The sequence below is a fragment of the Oncorhynchus mykiss genome, chromosome 4 (genome assembly GCF_057628025.1).
Source record: "Oncorhynchus mykiss isolate SJ-2025 chromosome 4, ASM5762802v1, whole genome shotgun sequence".
In the NCBI taxonomy this organism is placed as follows: Eukaryota; Metazoa; Chordata; class Actinopteri; order Salmoniformes; family Salmonidae; genus Oncorhynchus; species Oncorhynchus mykiss.
Genome location: NC_143025.1, coordinates 82560548 through 82580723, shown reverse-complemented (window position 1 = coordinate 82580723; position 20176 = coordinate 82560548). Strand labels below are relative to the sequence as shown.

Below are 20176 nucleotides of genomic sequence, written 5' to 3'. Positions count from 1 at the left end.
TCCTGAATCACATCCTTGCAGATGAAAAGATGAGTGGAACCAGTCACCCAGATAGCACAGGTGACCCTAGCCCCATGGCTGACAACGTGCCCACAGATCGAGGTGCTGTAGGCCGGCGGGGCAGCAAGTTCCATCGATCTGGTAGTTGTGTCCAGGCTGTGCAGGAGACCATGAAGGAGAAGCAGGTCTGTTGGATGAATAGTCATGGAGGAATTTGAGTTGAGAACAAGAAGTGATGAGAACTTGCTCAATGAAGGTTCAGCTGCCCAGGGCTATGTGCTCACAAAGTCACAATTGTAGCTGCTATCACTTCATAGTATAATACATTGTTTTACTGTGGGCTGCTACAGTCCCACCTTACACTCTGTTTGCCTGATGTGCACAGTACACCACCCCATTTAGAGTAACGTTGACACTTTGTCCTTTCAGGCCAGGTACAAGGAATCAAGAGAAGCTCGAAAAAAGCTACTTACCTCTGGGCACAAATACATCTTTGAGATCTTGGCTGACAGGCTCTCCCTCGAACTACAAGCAGTAGAAGAGTTTGTTTTAGATGCTCCTTCTGTGAGTAGAACTGTAATTGATATGAATCCCAACAAGCTATTGAGGTTCCCTATGAATTGTTGTTGTTTGGTCAAATTCTTTAACCTTTACCTGCTTGATGAACAACAAAGATCTGAAATATCTTGTAGACACTCTGCTCTCCCCCCACAGTTGGCACCATTTGATGATTTTTTTGCCAAAGGAGGAAGTAAAACCATCGCATTTGTCTACCAAGAGACAGAAGTCCCAGGAATAGGTTAATGAAGGATGATTACCTCTGTATTTCTTCATGACATAAAATGCATACTATAGAGCCACAGTGGCACCAATACATTATTGTTATTCATAGATTTTTGTGAAATAGATATGAAACATTTTATTGTCTGTTTATGTCACCTTTCACTCTGACCCAGACCTTTTAAACGGCGCAAGTTCAATTCAACTGAATTTTATTTTGTTTTAGAGTGTGGACGCACCTTTCCTGGAACTGCAAAAGGAGCCATAATAATGAGACTATTTTTAGCCAATTTGTCTGAGACATGTCTGACAGGATTGTGCCCATTCTTTGTACGAACTAAAATTGACGTTCCTGTCAATATAAAAAACATACATGAGGTGAGATATTCTATGGAAGATCTACGGAAGGTAGAGATTTCTGAACTGAAGGACTAAGATTTTGTATTTTGTACATATAATCTATGATAGCCTCATAATAGGTCCATATTGAATACAAAGGAATGCTCTAATCATGAGTTTTCTGACTGTTAATGCTTGGTCAATTTCCATTCCCTTTCTTTTTGTAGGAGATTTATTTTTCTATGCTAGATGCCGCTGAGGGTCTATTAAAAGGCACCAGGAATCTGTTGTCAAAGATTATGATGCCAGCTGTCTGTGCAACAGAAAACTGGGGTGCCTTGAATCAGTCGAAACATGGAGAGAAGGATAAACAAAACTTCAAAGACACAATCACTCGTTATATTCATTTCCTAGATGGTGAGAGAGTTACAATAATAAAACAAAATTGTGCACACGCACTACTGTTCAAAAGTTTGGGGTCACTTAGAAATGTCATTGTCTTTGAAAGAAAAGCAAAAAAAAATGTCCATTCAAATAACAACAAATTGATCTGAAATACAGTGTAGACATTGTTAATGTTGTAAATGACTATTGTAGCTGGAAACGGCTGATTTTTAAAATGTAATATCTACATAGTAGTACAGAGGCCCATTATCAGCAACCAAGAAATTTGCCAAGAAACTGAAGATCTCGTACAGCTCTAACCAGAATAGAAGTCCTCAACTGGAAGCTTCATTAAATAGTACCCGCAAAACACCAGTCGCAATGTCAAAAGTGAAGAGGCGACTCCGGGATGCTGGCCTTCTAGGCAGAGTTGCAAAGAAAAAGCCATATCTCAGACTGGCCAATAAAAAGAAAAGATTAACATGGGCAAAAGAACAGACATCGGACATAGGAACTCTGCCTAGAAGGCCAGCATCCCGGAGTCGCCTCTTCACTTGACGTTGAGACGGGTGTTTTGCGGGTGAAGCTGCCAGTTGAGGACTTGTGAGGCGTCTGTTTCTCAAACTAGACACTCTTATGTACTTGTCCTCTTACTCAGTTGTGCACCGGGGTCTCCCCCTCCTTTCTATTCTGGTTAGGGCCAGTTTGCTCTGTTCTGTGAAGGGAGTAGTACACAACGTTGTATGAGATCTTCAGTTTCTTGGCAATATCTCACATGGAATAGCCTTCATTTCTGAGAACAAGTATAGACTGTTCTTTGTTTCTGGCCATTTTGAACCTGTAATCAAACCCACAAATGCTGATGCTCCAGATATTAAACTAGTCTAAAGAAGGCCAGTTTTATTGCTTCTTTAAGCAGAACAACAGTTTTCAGCTGTGCTAACATTATTGCAAAAGGGTTTTCTAATGATCAGTTAACCTTTTAAAATAATAAACTTGAATTAGCTAAAACAACGTGCCATTGGAACACAGGAGTGATGGTTGCTGATAATGGGCCTCTGTACGCCTATGTAGCTATTCCATATAAAATATGCCGTTTCCAGCTACAATAGTTATTTACAACATTAACAATGTCTACACTGTATTTCTGATCAATTTGATGTTATTTTAATGGACAAACAGTTTGCTTTTCTTTCAAAAACAAAGACATTTCTAAGTGACTCCAAACTTTTTAACAGTAGTGTACACACACAGTAGGCCTACAGCATCATTCAATTATTGTTTTCTGCATGCTTTTGAGCTGACAACAAGTCTAGTCAGTTTGTTAAACGTAGGCAACACTTTGATTTGTATGATGTACTGCAGGAATGCAAGCATGCATTGAAGGCACTGTTCAACTGAAGACGGCCTCAAACATTGAATTCGCCAGGCTGGTATCCTTTGAAGACGTAAAAGCAGCAGCAGCAGATGTTGACATGGTGCATCAACTCGAGGAAGCGTTGATGATGTGGTACAAACAGATTGAGCAGGTACTACACAGTATGACTGTCTATGTACTATGAACCTACACATACTGTACCACGGCACAAATGTGAAAAAATTACTTGCCAATCCATAGTACTTCAAGTCTTCTGTTCTTCAACTCTATTTCTATGACCCCCAGGTCCTTACAGAGAGTGATCAAATGAGGAAAGAAGCTGATGCCTCAGGACCTTTGACTGAGTTAGAGCACTGGAAGAGAATGTCGGCCAAGTTCAACTCTATCATTGAGCACATCAAGGGCCCCGAGTGCAAGGCCGTGGTCAATGTACTCAATATCAACCGCTCCAAGACTCTAAAGGTACTATCATCACTTGGCTGTCTTCCTGAAGTGGCAATGAAAATGAAATGTTTACCATTACATGCTCCAACAAAATGTTGACATGTTCCTGTTGTTGGTACATATTATTTACTTTAGTTGTGGAGAGAGCTGGATGCCAGAATAACCGACTGTGCCAACGAGGCAAAGGATAATGTGAAATTCCTGTACACCCTCGAAAAAGTCTGCCAACCTCTCTACAACTGTGACCCGGTAAATAAGATGATTAATTAGTCTTCATTATTCTGATTTGAAAGGTTTTATTCTAATTGATTTCACAAGTGAACATATTTTATTTCAGGTCACCATGGCCAAGAGCATTCAGAACCTTATCAATGCCATTCGAATGATCCACAGTGTGTCACAATATTACAATACATCTGAACGAATGACTTCACTCTTCATCAAAGTAAGTACTTTCTCTGTATTCCATCAGAGATAATAAAAAAGTTAATGGAATTATTAATTCTTTAACAAATTACCCACATGGCTTTATCAGCTATGGGAACTGACATGGAATTGAATTGAATTGGAGCACATGTATTTAAAGCTTGGTTGTTGTAATATTTGTCACTCAGGTCACAAATCAGATGGTTACAGCATGTAGAGCATACATTACTGACAACGGCACCTCTGGAATTTGGGAACAGGATACACAAGACATCATCAAAAAGATACAGGTGATTGATGATGGCATCAAAAATATGGTCAATTCTACCCCTGATTTACACTAGGTTTGAGTTTTGACCATTTTGGGGGGTTGATAGGACTGTATCTACTTGTTCCGGGAGTATCAGTCCTGCTTCCACAAGACAAAGAAACAAACCCTGGAGAGGCCTGGGGAGAAACCCTTTGAGGTGTCAGAGATGTACATCTTTGGCAAGTTTGAGGGTTTCTGCAAGAGACTGGAGAAGGTGTGTACATCATTAATGCAGCCAACCTTTTCCATAAAAAAACAGAAGGCCTGTTGCTATACATTTGAGATTAATTTCTTTCTTGTTTTCAGATCACTCGGATGATCACTGCAGTAAAGACCTTCTCTGTCCTGGGACAGTCCACCATTGAGGGTATAGACACTCTGGCTTCCAAGTTCCAGAACATCTACTTGACCATGAAGAAGAAGCAGTATGACATCCTGGCCCCCAGAAAAGCAGAGTTTGAGGTGGACTTTGCAGAGTTCATGGTTCAGATAAGCAACCTCGAGGCATGTTTTATTCAACTTGGTTTGAGTAGATGAGTCTAAACTGCTTTGTTTTGTTTGTAGGCAAAGAAAAGCTCACAGCTCAACATGTTGTCAGAGTTCTAATTCCTAATTCTAGGATGTTGTCGTCCTTTATCTTCTTTAGAACCAGCTCCAGATGTTCATGAATTCCTGTTTCTCCAAAATCCTCTCGTCTCAGCATGCCTTGTTCTTTCTGAAAAGGTAGAAAATATCACTCAAACTATTTTAATAAAAATACGTCCGGGTTCTCCCCAGGAATTTAGGGGGCAGTGCCCTACTTTCGACTCAGATATTTAAAAGTTTTTTTTAACAGGTGTAACCGCCATTCCCTGCAATCTAGACCCTTAAGTGATAGCAAATATAGTATGTACCAGCACCACTCTTACATTCGTTGGGTAGAGCCATGTAAGAGTAGTCTACCTCACAAATGGAATTAGCATGCTGGTATATTTAACATTTTCAGAACCAACTCTGGAAATGTTACTTTGACATATATTTGTTATTGTCTGTAGATTTCAGAAGCTGAACATGCCCTGTCTAAAGACAGAAGTCTCAAGCACAGTTGGGCTTATTCTTCAGCACTACGTCTCAGAGCTGGAGTCTGTCAAGAAGGTATGTTTATAAATGTAATCCTTAGTCCTAAAAATGGTCAGGTAGCCTATAGGCACAGATGCATTATGGATCAGACTTGAGCACAGTTTTTCTTTATCCATGCAGCTCTACCAGATTCACAGAGAGGACCCTCCATTGGCAAGGAACATGCCCCCTATAGCTGGCAAAGTCCTCTGGATCAGACAGCTCTACAGGAGCATACAGGAACCTATACACTACATCGAGGTAGGTTCAAACTTCACAACATGACCTGTAAGATTTCTCTTACAGTTTCAGAAATCTACTAAGAATTTAATCTACTGAAAAACAACACTAACTGCGAACACATTCTACAGAAAAACTCAGAGATCCTGTCGAGTCCAGAGGGAAAGGACGTGGTGAGAATGTACAACCGGACTGCAGCTGTGTTTGTGGAGTTTGAGCTTCTCTATCACAGAGCCTGGATGAGGGAGGTCTCACAACTCCAATACGGTCAGTAGCCTATCCATTTGTCTCATCTGATCTGAATTCATTTATTTTTCTCATATTTCACAAAATATGCACATCTTTCCCCTTCTTTGCTAACAGCTTTACAAGCAACCTTATTAGTCCGCCACATGGACACAGGAAAACTACTCGTCAACTTCGATCCCAAAATCACGGAGATAGTGCGAGAGACAAAGTGCATGCTGAAGATGGGTCTGGAGGTTCCTGATCAGGCTCTGCGTCTGGTCAAGACAGAGTGGTCGATGAAAGCCAACAAACTTCGACTGGAGGTAATATCCTAGACAATGCAGAGTCACAGACATTCAATGAATTGAAGAACCATATTGCCCAGATTTATTATTGCAGACTTTACTGTGCAACTACGAGGTCACCTGTGAGAAAATACCTGCAGTTTTCTACAACCTGATGGCATCCAAGATAAAAAATGTAAGAAAGTTAAAATGGTCTAAAATACAGTATGATCCCTTGAAGGAGAAATGGCACTGTTTGGAGACTAGCTAGTATTACCTCATAAAGTCATTTCTGTTGTTTGTGGTCACTTTAGGTCGAGTCTGTGCTTCGCCACGGCTTGGTGTTACTCAACTGGTCATCTCTCATCTTGGACAACTTCTTTCATAATGTTGACACCGCCATGTCTGAACTTAACCATCTCCTAAAGAAGGTACACTGAAAATACTGCTGTAATCATTGTGGAGCATTTAGTTCAAATTAAATACTTGTTGCTGAGTCGTGCGCTCTGCTTTGTGTTTCTCTTCAGGTGCGAGACATCTGTGAGATGCACATTGATGCCGTCCTTCAAGACATCTCAGAGACTGTGCTGATCGATCTCCCAGAGGACAGGCCCTCGTCACTGCAAGGCCTCATCAGCACCAATGAGGTATGCCCATCTAATGGGCGGCAGGTAGCCTAGTGGAGTTCAAACCCCCGAGCTGACAAGGTACAAATCTGTCGTTCTGCCCCTGAACAGGCAGTTAACCCACTGTTCCTAGGCCGTCATTGAAAATAAGAATGTGTTCTTAACTGACTTGCCTGGTTAAATAAAGGTAAAATAAAATTTAAATTTAAATTTATGAGCATTGGGCCTGTAACTGAAAGGTTGGCTAGTCGGCTAGGGGATTCGAACCAGCAACCTTTCGGTTGGTGAAAAATCTGTCGATGTGGTCTTGGAGCAAGGCACTCAACCCTAATTGCTCATGTAAAGGATGTAAATGCAATGGGGAGACCTCAGTGTGCAGCTTACTTTAGTTTATTGGACTTTCAACATTATTGCAGGTTTTTAAAAACAGTTGTTACATAAATATTGAATAAATAAGACAATAGTCTGATCCAAAGTTTTTATAATTCCTAATCGTTAATTGCAGCTTTAATCAGTTCCTATGACCGCCCCCTAAGCACTACCTGCTTGTCAGATTTCTTATTCTTACCATGAAATTGCTATGACTCTGTTTTGTAGAACCAGTCAAAGGAGTGGGCAGACATTTTGGACCACAAAAGCAGACATGTTGAAGAGGCAGTGAAGGAGCTGATTGAGATATTCAATACTATTTACGAGTCAAAAGAAGTCAAGAAACCTGTGGAAGTACCAATTGTTAAAGGTATTTTATGAAAAACCCTGTAAAGAACCAGAAACTCTTAACATCTCATCCCATCAACATACTCATACATAAACATCCTCATCAAATTTAAATGTAAGTCATTTTGTATTCCAGAGCGGAAGAATGTGGCATTCTCAGAAGAAGTTAACACCTCCATTGATGATGATCATAGTGATGACAAAGAATCTGAGAAAGAAGATGACTTTGAGAAGGTAAGTATCTAACTGCACTGACTCCACCAAAATATACTGTACATTTGTGAGAACAGGACACTTCAATGCTTTTAACAACAATCCTGATCCTAGGAGTGCAAAGAGATGTACGCCTGGTTCAGCACAAAGCTACTTGACGCCTTGGTCAAAGCAACAAGGTTATCTCTGGACACTTTGAAAAGAAGAATCTTCGTTGCGACGTAACTATGCATGAGTTGTCATGTAGAGTATTATCCCTTGGTTTAGCTAAAAGAAATGCATTGCAGCTGTATAGTGCAAAATGTTGGCCTGATATTCTAATTTGAAGGAGTGTAAAGATTTTTAAAGAGTCTTACTTCTCTGTTCAGCTTGTCAGCAAGAAAGGGACGTTTCAGCCAATCACAACCAAGCACAGAGGAGCTGGTGACTTTTATCAAATCCGAAGTCCACCTGACCATACCCAACGTGGTGAGTTCATTTTAGATTCAATTTGAAATAACAAAGTCCCAAATCAATGTTATATAATTACATTTTTACATTTTGCACCAGGTGATGGTGCCCAGTTTGGATGACATCCAGCAGGCCATCAACCGACTGGTCCACCTGGTGCTGGAGGTGAGCCGGGGAGTGGCCCGTTGGGGACAGGAGCACCACCATGAAGACAAGCGCAAGTCTGGCAGTAAGATTCAGCCACCATCTTATCTTACCACTAAACACAGATTGTACATATCTCCACTTGGGAAAATTCACTGTTAGAATTAGGAATCATACAACTTCCCAGGATATCGAATACTGTATTTTGCAGAGTTCTTTGAATTGTGTTGACATTGATTACACAATGAGTATTGATGACATGAATGAGTATTTAACTTGAGTTGTTTTCTCAGCAGGGAAGCTGAAGAACTTCTATCAGAGCGTAGCTGAACACAAGGACATTTGTAAGCTGGTGGTCCTCCTCACATCAGCAGTCAACTCTCTGAGGAAACCGGCCAGTGATGTTCTCAAGCAGTTCCATCCCTTCAAGGTGGTCTGGGCCGAGGACAGACAGATTAAGGTCAAGGTGTGTCAATGCAAGTCACAAACTTTTTTTTCTAGTTACTATTTGCTTGTTTACTACTAAGTAAGTTGGCATGTAATAATATACTAATTTGGTGGGTGCTGATATTTATTTATCTATTTCACACGTGCAAGTTTGTATTATACGCATGTGTGAACTGGAAAGTTTTTTTTTGTATATCCCAACTTCCTCTGAGACACCTTCAGAGATTGGGGTCACGGCCAGGATCAGCCATTATCAACGTAGACCCTGGAGTAATTAGGGTTAAGTGACTTGCTCAAGGGCACATAGACAGATTTGGGAATTCGAACAAGCAACCTTTCGGATACTGGCCCAACACTATAACGCTAGGCTACCTGCCACCCATATTCGGTGCAATTGTTTTTTGTTGTTTTTTTCCCTTCTCACTAACCTTTTGAATCTTAACTATTCTCTGAATAGGAGTTCATGGACAGCAACCCCTACCTGACTCAGATCAAGTCTGAAATCCTGCACTATGTGGCATTCGAACAGGAGATTGATGAAATCAAGCCTACCATTATTTTGGGGTGCATTGAAATGTCAACAGGTATGGCGTTTACGAACTAGGCCTTTAACTCTTGAAGGCTTAATGAAACCTTCATAAGCCCTTTATAAGGCCTACATACTGTAAATGCTTCACAAGTCTTTGATACTTTGTGAACCACAAATAATTAGCCAGCTATCTTTTTGTGATCATTTCCCTTTCTTGTAGCTCCGCTGAAGATGTCTCTGACAGTCGAGGCAAAGGCCTGGAAGAAGCTCTTGTGCAAGTACCTGAATGAGCAGTACAAAAAGAAAATGATGGAGATCATGACTTTCACTGGAGAACACCTGAAAAAGCTCTCCAGGCCTATCGCAGACCTGGAGGATGTGCGTTTCGCCATGGAAGCCCTGTCCAAAATACGAGACTCCGAGATCAAGATAGACATGACCCTGGGACCCATTGAGGTATAAGTCAAACTACGGCTTGTGATTTGTGGATTGCAATGGTAGAAGATTTCACAGACACATTTGTTAAGTACTTTTCTCATACTATCTGCTAGGAAGCCTATGGGATTCTGAATAGATTTGAAGTGGAGGTGACCAAAGAGGAAGCGGAGGGGGTGGATACTCTCAGATACTCCTTCATCAAACTGCAGTCCAAGGCGGTCCGTTGTAATGGTTTACCACTATACATTTATCCTATGGAATAACTCATGTTTGCAACTCAGTTGTAGATGTTTGACGAATTACCTACAGTATTATGGCGTCAAAATAGCAATTTTGCTTCCCCAGAGATCAGTGCAAGACGAGCTGGTTCGTGTGCAGCCCAAGTTCAAACGGAACCTGTTGGAATCAGTCACCGTTTTCCAAAAGGATGTTGTGATGTTTACAGATCAGTATGAACTGGTAAAGAAGAAATAAACACATTGTATTTATTTACCTCAGTTACCATACAGTAGATACATTGCATTCGGAAAGTATTCAGACCCCTTCCATTTTCCCACGTTTTCTTATGTTACAGCCTTATTCTAAAATGGAATTAAATCGTTTTTTTGACATTTTAGCAGATGTATTAAAAATAAAAAACGGAAATACCTTATTTACATATGTATTCAGACCCTTTGCTATGAGACCCGAAATTGAGCTCAGGTGCATCCTGTTTCCATTGATCATCCTTGAGATGTTTCTACAACTTGATTGGAGTCCACCTGTCCCACAGTTGACAGTGCATGACGTTGAAGGACAGAATTGTGTTGAAGCACAGATCTGGGGAAGGCTACCAAAAAATATCTGCAGCATTGAAGGTCTCCAAGAACACAGTGGCCTCCATCATTCTTAAATGGAAGAAGTTTGGAACCATCAAGTGCTGGCAGCACGGCCAAACTGAGAAATCGGGGACGAAGGGCCTTGGTCAGGGAGGTGGCCAAGAACCCGATGGTCACTCTGACAGAGCTCCAGAGTTCCTCTGTGGAGATGGGATAACCACCCAGAAGGACAACCATCCAATTAAATTGTAGAAAAATCTCAAGGATGATCAATGGAAACAGGATGCTCAGGAGCTCAATTTCGAGTCTCTAAGCAAAGGGTCTGAATACATATGTAAATATGGTATTTCTGTTTTTCATTGTTAATACATTTTTTTTTAAATTGAAAAAACAGTTTATGCTTTGCCATTATGGGGTATTGTGTGTAGATTGATGAGGAAAATGTTTCATTTAATACATTTAATACATTTTAGAATAAGGCTATAACGTAACAAAATGCTGAAAAAGTCAAAGCGTCTGAATAATTTCCGAATGAACTGTAGGTCATTCTTGGGGTCATTGTTTGTTGCAGGAAGGCCCAATGGTGCCTGGGATAATTCCCAACGAGGCCAGCACCCGGCTGCAGATCTGCCAGGTAACACTAACACACATATCACTACATCACACACACACACACACACGTCTTTCACATGACGCGTATAAACACACACAAAAGGGTTTTACAGCAAGTAATCTTCACAGATGTGTTGCATGCGTCTTTTCCTCCATATTTTCAGGCCAGATTTGACGACCTGTGGAGGAAATTCATCACCTACTCGTCAGGAGAGCAGCTATTTGGTTTACCAGTCACAGATTATGAGGCTCTGCAAAAAACACGGTACACTCTAATGGATGTTATTCACCATAGACTTACACTCAGTTGCCAATTTATTAGGTACACCCATTTAGTACTGGGTAAGACCCTCCTTTGCCTCCAGAACAGCTTGAATTCATCAGAGCATGGAAATGTTCCTCAATGTGTACCTTGGGAACTAACTTGTGACAGGAGGAAAACATTCCCCACACCATTACACCACCTCTACCAGCCAGTACCATAGACACCAGGCAGGATGGGGCCATGGACTCATGCTGTTTACGCCGAATATTGACTCTGCCATCAGCATGACGCAACAGGAACCGGGATTCGTCAGACCCGGCAATGTTTTTCCACTCCTCAATTGTCCAGTGTTGGTGATCTCCTGCCCACTGGAGCCACTTCTTGTTTTTAGGTAATATGAGTTGAACCCGGTGTGATCGTCTGCTGCAATAGCCCATCCGTGACAAGGACTGAGTTTTTGCATTCCGAGATCCCGTTCTGCACACCACTTGTACTGCGCCCACCTGTTAGCTTACACAATTCTTGCCATTCTTCTTCGACCTCTCATCAACGAGCTGTTTTTAGTTTGTCGCACCATTTTCTGTAAACCCTAGACACTGTTGTGTGTGAAAAACCACGGAGGCCGGATGTTTCTGAGATACTAGAACCGGTGTGCCTGGCACAGACGATCATACCGCTCTCAATGTTCAATCGAACAGTAACTGAATGCCTAAATGGATCTCTACGTGCTGTATATAGCACGCCACGGCCACATGACTCACTGTCTGGAGCTAACCATTTTCGTAAACTGGGTGGTGTACCTAATAAACTGCACACTGAGTGTATATACAGTACACCACATATTTAGACATACTTATTTATTTTATTTTACCTTTATTTAACCAGGTAGGCAAGTTGAGAACAAGTTCTCATTTACAATTGCGACCTGGCCAAGATAAAGCAAAGCAGTTCGACAGATACAACGACACAGAGTTACACATGGAGTAAAACAAACATACAGTCAATAATACAGTATAAACAAGTCTATATACGATGTGAGCAAATGAGGTGAGAAGGGAGGTAAAGGCAAAAAAGGCCATGGTGGCAAGGTAAATACAATATAGCAAGTAAAACACTGGAATGGTAGTTTTGCAATGGAAGAATGTGCAAAGTAGAAATAAAAATAATGGGGTGCAAAGGAGCAAAATAAATCAATAAATTAAATACAGTTGGGAAAGAGGTAGTTTTTTGGGCTAAATTATAGGTGGGCTATGTACAGGTGCAGTAATCTGTGAGCTGCTCTGACAGTTGGTGCTTGAAGCTAGTGAGGGAGATAAGTGTTTCCAGTTTCAGAGATTTTTGTAGTTTGTTCCAGTCATTGGCAGCAGAGAACTGGAAAGAGAGGCGGCCAAAGAAAGAATTGGTTTTGGGGGTGACTAGAGAGATATACCTGCTGGAGCGTGTGCTACAGGTGGGAGATGCTATGGTGACCAGCGAGCTGAGATAAGGGGGGACTTTACCTAGCAGGGTCTTGTAGATGACATGGAGCCAGTGGGTTTGGCGACGAGTATGAAGCGAGGGCCAGCCAACGAGAGCGTACAGGTCGCAATGGTGGGTAGTATATGGGGCTTTGGTGACAAAACGGATTGCACTGTGATAGACTGCATCCAATTTGTTGAGTAGGGTATTGGAGGCTATTTTGTAAATGACATCGCCAAAGTCGAGGATTGGTAGGATGGTCAGTTTTACAAGGGTATGTTTGGCAGCATGAGTGAAGGATGCTTTGTTGCGAAATAGGAAGCCAATTCTAGATTTAACTTTGGATTGGAGATGTTTGATATAGGTCTGGAAGGAGAGTTTACAGTCTAACCAGACACCTAAGTATTTGTAGTTGTCCACGTCAGAGCCGTCCAGAGTAGTGATGTTGGACAGGCGGGTAGGTGCAGGTAGCGATCGGTTGAAGAGCATGCATTTAGTTTTACTTGTATTTAAGAGCAATTGGAGGCCACGGAAGGAGAGTTGTATGGCATTGAAGCTTGCCTGGAGGGTTGTTAACACAGTGTCCAAAGAAGGGCCGGAAGTATACAGAATGGTGTCGTCTACGTAGAGGTGGATCAGAGACTCACCAGCAGCAAGAGCGACCTCATTGATGTATACAGAGAAGAGAGTCGGTCCAAGAATTGAACCCTGTGGCACCCCCATAGAGACTGCCAGAGGTCCGGACAACAGACCCTCCGATTTGACACACTGAACTCTATCAGAGAAGTAGTTGGTGAACCAGGCGAGGCAATCATTTGAGAAACCAAGGCTGTTGAGTCTGCCGATGAGGATGTGGTGATTGACAGAGTCGAAAGCCTTGGCCAGATCAATGAATACGGCTGCACAGTAATGTTTCTTATCGATGGCGGTTAAGATATCGTTTAGGACCTTGAGCATGGCTGAGGTGCACCCATGACCAGCTCTGAAACCAGATTGCATAGCAGAGAAGGTATGGTGAGATTCGAAATGGTCGGTAATCTGTTTGTTGACTTGGCTATATAGGTAATGTAGGTTTATATACAATACATCATTGGTTGTAACTTGTAGAACAATGATATCACTGAAATAATGAATGTCTATGATGTTCAACACTCCTTGTTTCATCAACAGTGTAGATAGATGACACGATAAAGATGATCCTATTTCTTTTTTCACCATAGAAAAGAGTTGAGTTTACTCCAGAAGTTGTATGGACTCTACGACACAGTGATGGCCAAAATTAGTGGATACTATGACATTCTGTGGACAGAGGTGGACATTGAGGCGATCAATGCAGAGCTTTTGGACTTCCAGAATAGGTACTGTACTTTTGCTGTCATGTTATATTTCTGCTGATTCAGAATGGCCTTGTTGTTTCCTTTCCGTATTCATTAGGGCGTGAAATGAACATTTGTTTGTTTTATTGGACAGTACCTTCTTGTTTCACTCTGTTTTTTTTGTGTCTACTGTTGTTGAGATGTAACAGATCGTTTGACCACTAGGTGTAAGAAGCTGCCCAAAGGCCTGAAGGACTGGCAGGCATTTTTGGACCTGAAGAAGAGGATCGATGACTTCAGCGAGTCTTGCCCCCTGCTGGAGATGATGGCCAACAAGGCCATGAAGCAGAGGCACTGGGACCGCATCACCGGCCTGACGGGCAAAAAGTTTGAGGTGGAGTCAGACACTTTCGCCCTGCAGAACATCATGGAGGCAAACCTGTTGAAATACAAGGAGGATATCGAGGTTAGTGTTATAATACACAATTCAGTTAAATATTTATTACAGGAAAATCCATGATGATGCAAGTTTGCTTATATTTGTTATTTACAGGCTTAAAGCATGATTTAATCTTTGATGTAGGGTTTCTGTAGTGGTCTTCCCCACTGTTTGACATGTTAACTGTCATGTCTTGTTGTGCCGCCTCAGGATATCTGCATCTCGGCGGTCAAGGAGAAGGACATCGAGGCCAAGCTGGCCCAGGTGGTGGATGTATGGTCCAGTCAGTCTCTGAGTTTCATGACCTTCAAGGGCCGAGGAGAGCTGATGCTAAAAGGTACAGAGACCTCTGAGATAGTCGCTACCATGGAGGATAGTTTGATGCTGCTGGGATCATTGCTGAGCAACAGGTATGAACAACTGACTTGGCTATAGATAATGACCTTCAGTTGATCAAAGTCAGGTTTTGTTGTTGGTAGAATGGTAATGCTGCCAGAATCTTACCTTGCCCTTATATCTTTGCATAGATACAATGCTCCGTTCAAGAAAGACATTCAGAACTGGGTCTTCAAGCTGTCTACTTCATCTGACATTATTGAGCAGTGGCTTATCGTCCAGAACCTGTGGGTGTATTTGGAGGCTGTGTTCGTGGGAGGTGACATTGCCAAACAACTGCCACAGGTACTGCACAACTGCCCATCTGCAGATTAGCAAAACATTTGATTTATGCATCTTGATCATATAAAAGATCTCCACACTTTATGAACTCAGCTCTTGTCTAGCAAAACATAAGGAATATTGCACAATATTCAAACATACGGTCAAAAGCTTGGACACACCTACTCTTTAAAGGGTTTTTCTTTATTTTTTACTATTTTCTACATTGTAGAATAATAGTGAAGACATCAAAACTATGAAATAACACATATGGAATCATGTAGTAACCAAAAAAGTTTTAAGCAAATCAAAATATATTTTAGATTCGTCAAAGTAGCCACCCTTTGCCTTGATGACAGCTTTGCAGAATCTTGGCATTCTCTCCACCAGCTTCATGAGGAATGATTTTCCAACAGTCCCTAAGGAGTTCCCACATATGCTGAGCACTTGTTGGCTGCTTTTCCTTCACTCTGCGGTCCATCTCATCTCATCCCAAACCATCTCATCTGATGCAGCACCATCACTCTCCTTCTTCCTTCTTGGTCAAACAGGCCTTAAACAGCCTGGAGGTGTGTTTTGGGTCATTGTCCTGTTGAAAAAATAATTATATTCCCTCTAAGCGCAAACCAGATGGGATGGCGAGTCGCTGCAGAATGCTGTGGTAGCCATGCTGGTTAAGTTTGCCTTGAATTCTAAATAAATCACTGACAGTGTCACCAGTAAAGCACCCCCACACATCACACCTCTTCCTCCATGTTTCACGGTGGGAATCACACATGCGGAGATCATCCGTTCACCTACTCTGCGTCTCACAAAGACACAGCGGTTGGAAACTAAAATCGCACATTTGGATCCATCAGACCAAAGCACAGATTCCTCCTGTCTAATGTCCATTGCAAGTCTCTTCTTCTTATTGGTGTCCTTTAGTAGTGGTTTATTTGCAGCAATTCGACCATGAAGGCCAGATTTCCACAGTCTCCTCTGAACAGTTGATGTTGAGATGTGTGTGTTACTTGAGCTCTGTGAAGCATTTATTTGGGCTGCTATCTCAGGTGCAGTTAACTAATGAACTTATCCTATTCAGCAGAGGTAACTCTGGGTCTTCCTTTCCTGTGGCGGTCCTTATGAGAGCCAGTTTCATCAGCGCTTGATAGTTTTTGACTGCACTTGAAGAAACTTTAAAAGTTCTTAACATTTTCCGGATTGACTGACCTTCATGTCTTTTCTCTTTGCTTATTTGAGCTGTTCTTGCTATAATATGGACTTGGTCTTTTACTAAATAGGGCTGTCTTCTGTATACCACCCCTATCTTGTCACAACACAACTGATTGGCTCAAACACATTAACAAGGCACGCTTGTTAATTGAAATGCATTACAGGTGACCTCATGAAGCTGGTTGAGAGAATGCCAAGATTGTGCAAAGCTGTTATCAAGGCAAAGGGTGGCTACTCTGAATAATCTCAAAAATAAAATATAGTTTTTGGTTACTACATGATTCCATATGTGTTTTTTCATAGTTTTGAGGTCTTCACTATTATTCTAGAATGTGGAAAATAGTAAGATTAAAGGACAACCCTTGAATGAGTAGGTGTGTCCAAATTTTGACTGGTACTGTACAGTCGTGGCCAAAAGTTTTGAGAATTACACAAATTTTAATGTTCACAAAGTTTGCTGCTTCAATGTCTTTAGATATTTTTGTCAGATGTTACTATGGAATACTGAAGTAGAATTACAAGCATTTCAAGCATTTCATTTCAAGTGTCAATGGCTTTTATTGACAATTACATGAAGTTGATGCAAAGAGTCAGTATTTGCATTGTTGACCCTTCTTTTTCAAGACCTCTGCAATCCGCCCTGGCATGCTGTCAATTAACCTCTGGGCCACATCCTGACTGATGTCAGTCCATTCTTGAATAATCAATGCTTGGAGTTTGTCAGAATTTGTGGGTTTTTGTTTGTCCACCCCCCTCTTGAGGATTGACCACAAATTCTCAATGGGATTAAGGTCTGGGGAGCTTAATTGTGAGTGAGTGAGCCCACTCCCTTGGCTGAGAAGCAACCCCACACATCAATGGTATCAGGATGCTTTACTGTTGGCATGACAAAGGACTGATGGTAGCGCTCACCTTGTCTTCTCCGGACAATAAGCTTTTTTTCCGGATGCCCCAAACAATCGGAAAGGGGATTCATCAGAGAAAATGACTTTACCCCAGTCCTCAGCAGTCCAATCCCTGTACCATTTGCAGAATATTAGTCTGTCCCTGATGTTTTTCCTGGAGAGAAGTGGCTTCTTTGCTGCCCTTCTTGACATCAGGCCATCCTCCAGAAGTCTTTGCCTCACTGTGCACTCACACCTGCCTACTGCCATTCCTGAGCAAGCTCTGTACTGGTGGTGCCCCCATCCCGCATCTGAATCAACTTTAGGAGACGTCCTGGCACTTGCTGGACTTTCTTGGGCACCCTGAAGCCTTCTTCACAACAATTGAACTGCTCTCCTTGAAGTTCTTGATGATCCGATAAATGGTTGATTTAGGTGCAATCTTACTGGCAGCAATATCCTTGCCTGTGAAGCCCTTTTTGTGCAAAGCAATGGTGACGGCAGGGCTGAAATGCAGTGGAAATGTAATTTGCATGGCAAAGAGGGACTTTGCAATTAATTGCAATTCATCTGATCACTCTTCATAACATTCTGGAGTATATGCAAATTGCCATCATACAAACTGAGGCAGCAGACTTTGTGAAAATGAATAGTTGTGTCATTCTCAGAACTTTTGGCCACGACTGTATGTCTTCAATTTTAATACATTTTCCCAGCAATCATGTGTTGCATGCCAATATACTCAAATTTTCTGTTTCTCATTCTGATTCTGACATTTTATTTTGCTTTAGGAAGCCAAGCGCTTCCAGAACATTGATAAGTCGTGGATCAAGATCATGCAGCGTGCCCATGAGATCCCCAACGTAGTGCAGTGCTGCGTGGGAGACGAGACCATGGGTCAGCTGCTGCCTCACCTCCAGGAGCAGCTGGAGCTTTGCCAGAAGTCTCTCACTGGGTACGGATAAAGACTGTTTAGCATTAGCAGCTTACTCTTTCAACTGACTACGTTACTTGAACTCAACAGGTACCTGGAGAAAAAGAGGCTCCAGTTCCCCAGGTTCTTCTTTGTGTCTGATCCCTCCCTTTTAGAAATCCTGGGACAAGCTAGCGATCCACACACAATTCAGGTAACAACAGCTCTTAGAACAGCAGAGATTTGTCTAAATAATAAGAGATGCACAATGTCTCAGATAAGGGAAACTCTCTTTTCCAGCCTCATCTCCTTGGTGTGTTTGACAATGTCAACGAAGTGGAATTCCACGCCAAAGATTATGACAAGATTTTGGCTGTCATTTCACAAGAGGGAGAGAAAGTGCCGGTATGCAACATTATCAGTATGATCAAATGCAATACTCACTATGATCGTGTGTGTGTGTGTGTGTGTGTGTGTGTGTGTGTGTGTGTGTGTGTGTGTGTGTGTGTGTGTGTGTGTGTGTGTGTGTGTGTGTGTGTGTGTGTGTGTGTGTGTGTAATAATATTATTTGGTAGGTGCTTATTTTTGTCCTATTTCATAGGTGTGAATTGGAAATCTGTTTTTTTGCATATTCCAACTCTCCCTCAGAGCGTGGGGCAAGGGCCAGCCATTATCAACAGAAACCCTGGAGCAATTACGGTATAGTGCCTTGCTCAAGGGCACATCAACATATTGTTTCCCCTTTTCAGCTCCGAGATTCGAATGGAACCTTTCGCCACCCTCTGTGTGTGTGCGTGCATATGCATTTGTGTGTCTGTGTGTGTGAGTGACAGCTCACGTGTCTGTCCATGCGTTTGCAGCTGGACCACCCAGTGATGGCAAGGGGGCCTGTGGAGCTGTGGCTGGGAGAGCTGCAGATGCAGCAACAGTCCTCTCTACACTCTGTCATCAAGGCTGCTGATCTCCAGATCAACGACTCAGGCTTTCAGCTCCTCACCTTCCTCAACCAGTTCCAAGCACAGGTGGGGAGAGCAACCTAGAAATCCATTATATGAAACAGAATGATGAAGAATATCTAGGATCAATTGTCAACTCAGTATCAATTGTTGAATCATAGGATCGATCAGTTGTCAAAAATATATGTAATTAGAATAAGTGTATTGTTGATAACTTTGTTTTCTCAGGTGGGCCTGCTTGGCATCCAGATGCTGTGGACACGGGACTCGGAGGAGGCGCTGCGCAACGCCAAAGACGACAAGAAGATCATGCCAACTACCAACCAGAAGTTCCTGGATCTGCTTAACACACTGATTTCACAGACCACCCATGACCTGACCAAATTTGATCGTATCAAGTTCGAGACACTGGTCACAATCCATGTGCACCAAAGGGACATATTTGATGACCTAGTGAGTCGCTGAAAGATAAAACCACATTCTTATGTCTCTAAGTTACATTTTAGAACATTTACATTTTGGGTTTTGTGTTAAAACACAAAATATTTAAATTCTTTGCTATTCCTTATCAGGTCAAAATGCACATCAAGTCAACCACTGACTTTGAGTGGCTGAAGCAGAGCAGGTTCTACTTCAAGGAGGACTTGGATCATGTCTTAGTGTCCATTACCGACGTCGATTTTGTTTACCAAAATGAATTCCTGGGTTGCACTGACCGTCTGGTCATCACCCCTTTAACTGACAGGCAAGAGAAGATGGTTTGTGTTTGTGTGTGTGGTGAAGATCTTTCCTTAGTGAAATGTTAAATAACCATGATGTCAAACCATCCATTTATAGGTGCTACATCACACTGTCTCAGGCTCTGGGCATGAGCATGGGCGGCGCCCCAGCTGGGCCAGCCGGTACAGGGAAGACTGAGACCACTAAAGACATGGGCCGCTGCCTGGGGAAATACGTGGTGGTCTTCAACTGCTCTGACCAGATGGACTTCAGAGGACTTGGTAGAATCTACAAAGGTGAACAATCAATGCAATTGAGTTGATTTCATTGTGTCAACTCAATGGCAACAATTTGGAAGTGTGCCCTCTTCTCTATGGGCTAGCTATCATTTTGGGATGCTAATGTTAGTTGTCAATTGTCCAATGCAGTGGTTCTCAAACTGTGAGGC

The 20176-nt window shown here is 42.1% G+C and overlaps 1 protein-coding gene across 1 annotated transcript in view; it reads left to right on the top strand.

Annotated features, from left to right (window-relative positions):
* Positions 1-24: 24 nt before the first annotated feature.
* LOC110521084 (dynein axonemal heavy chain 8) overlaps positions 25-20176 on the top strand; it is a 58352-nt gene continuing 38200 nt past the window's right edge. The window contains exons 1-43 of the mRNA XM_090233167.1: positions 25-185; positions 430-564; positions 715-799; positions 1007-1158; positions 1347-1536; positions 2869-3032; positions 3167-3343; positions 3461-3574; positions 3663-3770; positions 3940-4041; positions 4129-4275; positions 4368-4565; positions 4708-4784; positions 5096-5195; positions 5301-5420; positions 5531-5666; positions 5763-5950; positions 6027-6107; positions 6226-6342; positions 6439-6558; positions 7135-7276; positions 7391-7488; positions 7582-7688; positions 7836-7935; positions 8017-8146; positions 8355-8527; positions 8966-9092; positions 9258-9493; positions 9589-9693; positions 9821-9934; positions 10865-10927; positions 11070-11170; positions 13849-13986; positions 14170-14410; positions 14594-14793; positions 14911-15064; positions 17931-18094; positions 18164-18266; positions 18353-18457; positions 18913-19074; positions 19237-19461; positions 19581-19753; positions 19846-20024. Of these exons, the coding sequence (XP_090089293.1) occupies positions 30-185; positions 430-564; positions 715-799; positions 1007-1158; positions 1347-1536; positions 2869-3032; positions 3167-3343; positions 3461-3574; positions 3663-3770; positions 3940-4041; positions 4129-4275; positions 4368-4565; positions 4708-4784; positions 5096-5195; positions 5301-5420; positions 5531-5666; positions 5763-5950; positions 6027-6107; positions 6226-6342; positions 6439-6558; positions 7135-7276; positions 7391-7488; positions 7582-7688; positions 7836-7935; positions 8017-8146; positions 8355-8527; positions 8966-9092; positions 9258-9493; positions 9589-9693; positions 9821-9934; positions 10865-10927; positions 11070-11170; positions 13849-13986; positions 14170-14410; positions 14594-14793; positions 14911-15064; positions 17931-18094; positions 18164-18266; positions 18353-18457; positions 18913-19074; positions 19237-19461; positions 19581-19753; positions 19846-20024 (6007 nt within the window). The 5' untranslated portion in view covers positions 25-29. The remainder of the gene's footprint in view (positions 186-429; positions 565-714; positions 800-1006; positions 1159-1346; positions 1537-2868; positions 3033-3166; positions 3344-3460; positions 3575-3662; positions 3771-3939; positions 4042-4128; positions 4276-4367; positions 4566-4707; positions 4785-5095; positions 5196-5300; positions 5421-5530; positions 5667-5762; positions 5951-6026; positions 6108-6225; positions 6343-6438; positions 6559-7134; positions 7277-7390; positions 7489-7581; positions 7689-7835; positions 7936-8016; positions 8147-8354; positions 8528-8965; positions 9093-9257; positions 9494-9588; positions 9694-9820; positions 9935-10864; positions 10928-11069; positions 11171-13848; positions 13987-14169; positions 14411-14593; positions 14794-14910; positions 15065-17930; positions 18095-18163; positions 18267-18352; positions 18458-18912; positions 19075-19236; positions 19462-19580; positions 19754-19845; positions 20025-20176) is intronic.